The sequence below is a fragment of the Bison bison genome, unplaced genomic scaffold, assembly GCF_000754665.1.
Source record: "Bison bison bison isolate TAMUID 2011002044 unplaced genomic scaffold, Bison_UMD1.0 scf7180017864145, whole genome shotgun sequence".
Classification (NCBI taxonomy): Eukaryota; Metazoa; Chordata; class Mammalia; order Artiodactyla; family Bovidae; genus Bison; species Bison bison.
This window is the reverse complement of record NW_011494717.1, coordinates 9,334,547-9,339,254: the sequence shown is the minus strand read 5'-3', so window position 1 is coordinate 9,339,254 and position 4,708 is coordinate 9,334,547. Positions and strand designations below refer to the sequence as shown.

Below are 4,708 nucleotides of genomic sequence, written 5' to 3'. Positions count from 1 at the left end.
CAGTCCTGGAAAGCTGGTTATCTTCTCTGACCTGACCCTGCTCATGAGGCCAAGAGGAGAGAAGAATTTACCCAACAGAGTGCATGGGAGAGCTGTGGGTAAAGAGAAACTGAAAGCCTTTGCAGGGCCTTTTCCTGACTTTACCCATCTTGACTTGTAGGGTTAGGAAAAGGTGTTTGTGGAGGATAAAAACCAAATGGATGACCATCAGAAGGCCCTATAGGAATGATGTTGAGGAAGGGGACATTGGTTAAAGACCCGAGGTAGCCACATAAATGTAGATGTAGAACAAGAAAAGGGAGTTCAAATAGAGGCTGGAGGCCCACAGGTATAGAGCGGGCCCTTATGGCTGTCTTTAAAGGGTTGAATACTCTGTTCTCATAAAACTGAAATCTATTTGGCTCCTTAGCAGTCACCCTTGTACCAAAAGTTTCAAGTGAGCTTCAGAGAAGTTTTGTCCCCTGAGAGTTCCTGGGTATCTAGCACCAAGGTACTCTCTGGCCACAAGGGGGAGCCAGCTCTCTATTACAGGGATCATACCTCGTAGGCACTGAAGAGCTGGCAGGGGTCTGGGATGGGCCAGGGTGCCTCTGATTTGTCAAAACAGGTGATAGTTGAGGTCTGAAATGTACTGGGGTTTCTAGTGTGTGTTGGGTCCACCACTGAAAGGTGTTCAACTCTGCCAGAGTTCCCTACATTCCTTTGCAAACACTGGCTAGGAGATGCAATGCTCACTTCATGTTAAAATGTGTGGATGTAGCATTCATTCTAGTGATGAGGATCCTGTCGTCGGGATTGTTATTTTCTGGATGTCCTCTGTTGGGGACACAATTTCTTCTCTCTTTCCTTGGAATTAGCTAAGTTCCTACTGCTCCTTCCTTGTGTGATCCTGTGTAGGAGTGAAATATATGTGTGTGTGTGTGTGTGTGTGTGTGCACATTTGTACCTACATGTTGGAGATGGGGGAATATAAAGAAGCTGGAATAAGATCTGGGTCAGTGGCCACTGAAAATGGAATTGGGAGGTAGGCGGAGAAGTACAGAAACAAGCCTGTTGTTGGGACCAACATATGCCATTCTTCCTGTTCCCCTCTGATCTATTGACTTTGATCTATTAACTCTGATCAACTGAGAGTGGAAAGTTAACTTTTCAGAAGACGACATTCAGTTTTACTTCTGAAATCCGAATATGCCAGGGGAAGTGGAGACCACTGGCTGCAGAGCAAGCTCTCCCCCAGGAGAGAAACTGTCTCCCCACCCCGGACAGCTGGTGTTCCTAAAGAATGGGCCTCTCCTCCCACCACACTTGCTGCTGGTCCAGCAAGTCTCCAAGGGGTGGACTGGGCTGGGCTGGCCCCCTCCACGTGCCCAGAAACACCAGTTCAAGGCCGGGCAGGTTTGAGGGTCTCCAGGGGGGTCCGCCTTGCGCTTCCGACTTGGCCGAGAGAGGGCGCTCCTCACAGCCCCACAGACGGAGCTGCAGCCAGGTGTGCCTGGGCCTCGGGGATGGAGCACTGGAGCACTGGAAGAGGAGGCTCAGCAAGGCTATGGGGATCACCTGTAGGGAAGAGGCAGGGAGAACTGAAGCCTGAGAATACGAGGTCATCTGAGGAAGAACCCTGGAGGAGCTCACGTATTCACTGTGGGAGTCAGAAGCTACCAGGTTGGATGAAAGAATAGAAGGGAGTTTCCAAAGACTAGAAGTTAGAATGAGGTGGGTCAAGAGCAGAGAGAAGCCTTCATCCTGACCCAGAAAACTTAATCCAGGCCTGGTTCATGACCCAGTTCAAAGACCCCTTCTCCCTCTCTTTCCTAACTCCCCTCCAGGCAAAACTGAAGACCCCTTTTCTGCACTTCTGTAGTACCTGTTTCACACTTCCTTGATACTTGTCACAACCCACGTTGCCTCCATGAACAGGGAACTCCTGGCAGAGTGTCACTGAGCTTTGTAAATTCAGTGCCAAGTCAAGTTCCTGACACACCGCAAGCACTCAGAAGAGTGAAAGTGAAGTCACTCAGTCGTGTCCGGCTCTTTGCGACCCCATGGACTGTAGCCTGCCAGGTTCCTCTGTCCATGGGATTCTCCAGGCAAGAATACTGGAGTGGGTTGCCATTGGTGTTTCCTAAATGACTAGCAGTTGGCGAGTTACCTGTTCCTTCTCGTGTGCAACCTGGACACGGAAGATGGGAGCTTCCTGCATAAGTGGCTGAGGGAAGTGGATCACCTGAAGGAGGCTCTCGAACCATCATGCTTCGGCTGTCTGGAGAACCGATGTGGAAGAAGCGGGAAGGTCAATGATGGGCTAGAAGGCCAGGGGAGCTGCGAATGGGGTCAAGGAAGGAAAAGCAATCAGGAGATGGGGAGGCTGGGATCTCGAAGACCAGTCAGAGAATTCATCCTGGTAAGCAATCCCAAACTCAAATCCCCAGATATAAAGGAAAATTGGGCTAAAAGCGTTGGTGGTGAGCCTTGATTGGCTGGGTTAAACTGGAGAATTAATAGCAAATTGATCACATTTTTGGCCACATCCCACCAACCCCAGAGGCTGGTCATCTTAAACTGAACTCATTCCCTCTGGTTTCCTACCAAACCACATCCATCTTTTATGCTGCTTGTAAGACTGTTCATCTGAAAACTTTGCTTCTATTTTTTTTCACCACCCTTCTCCTCTCCATGTAGTTCAGCTCTGTTCAATAGAAGTAAAATGTGAGTCACATATGTAATTTAAAACTTTCTAGTACTGCATTAAAAAAGGAACAGGTAAAATAAATTTTGGTCATTTTATTTCATCCAATATATCCAAAATATTATTTCAACTTGTAAACAGTATTAAAAATTAACTATGAGTGAGATATTTTATAATATTTTTGTACCATGTCTTTGAAATCCAGTTTTCATTTTATAGTCACAGCACATTTCAGGTCAAGTGCTGAATTTCAATGCAAAAGTGAAATAAAGTCCTACCAAAAGAATAAAGTTGTATTTAATGAAAAAAATTACACTGCTTCACTTTTTAAACAAAATGTAGAGTTCAGTTCAATTCAAGATCTCCAGTAGTCACAGATGACCAGTGGCTGCCATCTTGGACAGCACAGATCTAGCTACATTTGGCGAGTCTAAATTCCTGTTTGGTTTTTAATCTTCCGTAATTTATCACCTTCCTGCTCCTGCATCACCCCTCACCACTCTGTGAAAATGACTCCAGATCTTTTTCCCCCACATATCATGCCTAATCCCTACTCTGGGCCTCGGCTAATGTTCCTTCTCACAAGAATGCCCTGCCTTTCACCTTTCCCTAGCCATAACCTGCAGGCCTAGCTCAAACATTGCTTCTTCTGTGAAACCTTCTGCTTTGCTATAGTGCCTAGATTCTATTTTCTCTGACATTCTACTGGACCTCAGTAAGGATCATGCAATTTGACACTTAATTCTTCTCTGTTTCAAGTGTTGGCTTTGTCTCTCCTCCATTAGCTGGGCCATACTGGGATGGTAAGGATTGGATCATGTATACTCTGGCCCCCCTGACCTGCCCCAACTTTGGAAACAAGAAAAGCATGAAGGCTTTTTTTCCCAGTTGACTGGTTGGTTTTACTCATTTAAAAAAGTTGTTTTGGGGCCCTGGTGGTTGCTCACTAAATGACCGTTGGCTGATCCCTTTCATGTAGAGCTACCAGATTTAGAAGATTAAAATGTTGGATATCCAGCTAAATGGAATTTCAGATGGATAATATATATATATATATATATAGAGAGAGAGAGAGAGAGAGAGAGAGAGGGAGGGAGTAAGTATGTCTCAAATATTGCATGGAATATACTTACACTAAAAATTATTCTTTATTTATCTGAAATTCAAATTTAACCCATGTCCTGTACTTTTCTTTGCTATATCTAGCAACCCTACTTTCAGGACCATCTGTTGTGCTATCTGCTCAGCATCCGTTTCTCCTCCTCCTGGCATCAGCACCTTGATTTTCTTCTGGGGAATTATTGTTCCCCCATTCTCATAGCTACATGTGACATATGTTTGATTGACGCTCACTTCCTGCCCCTTCCTCCATTGGAACACATGACCCAGGCCTAGGCAGAGGGCTGCTTTCCCCCAAAGAACAGTGACTGGCTAAGGGATAGGCATGTGAACCAAGACAAGTCAATGAGAACCCTCCCTCAGGTATTTGCAGGAATCACAGGGACAGATAAACTCTCCTTCCACCAGGGTTGCTGGATTGGTAGGATGTTAAGCTGGCACTGCTGGTGGCCAGTTTGCCACCTAGTGGAGAACACCTGCCTGAGAATTAGAGTGACCCAGAGGAAAGCAGAGCTAAGGGCTGAAAGTTCTCAGTTCAGTTCAGTTGCTCAGCTACGTCCGACTCTTTGCGACCCCATGAATCGCAGCACACCAGGCCTCCCTGTCCATCACCAACTCCCAGAGTTCACTCAAACTCACGTCCATCGAGTCGGTGATGCCATCCAGCCATCTCATCCTTTGTCGTCCCCTTCTCCTCCTGCCCCCAATCCCTCCCAGCATCAGGGTCTTTTCCAATGAGTCAACTCTTCACATGAGGTGGTCAAAGTACTGGAGTTTCAGCCTTAGCATCATTCCTTCCAAAGAAATCCCAGGGCTGATCTCCTTCAGAATGGACTGGTTGGATCTCCTTGCAGTCCAAGGGACTCTCAAGAGTCTTCTCCAACACCCACAGTTCAAAAGCAT

At 46.5% G+C, this 4,708-nt stretch overlaps 1 protein-coding gene across 1 annotated transcript in view; it reads right to left on the bottom strand.

The window, feature by feature from the left end:
• Nucleotides 1–6: 6 nt before the first annotated feature.
• The window catches only part of GCKR (glucokinase (hexokinase 4) regulator), a 27,765-nt gene continuing 23,063 nt past the window's right edge, over nt 7–4,708 (bottom strand). Inside the window, 4 exon segments of the mRNA XM_010840696.1 lie at nt 7–1,465; nt 1,468–1,522; nt 1,525–1,557; nt 2,150–2,236. Of these exon segments, the coding sequence (XP_010838998.1) occupies nt 1,170–1,465; nt 1,468–1,522; nt 1,525–1,557; nt 2,150–2,236 (471 nt within the window). The 3' untranslated portion in view covers nt 7–1,169.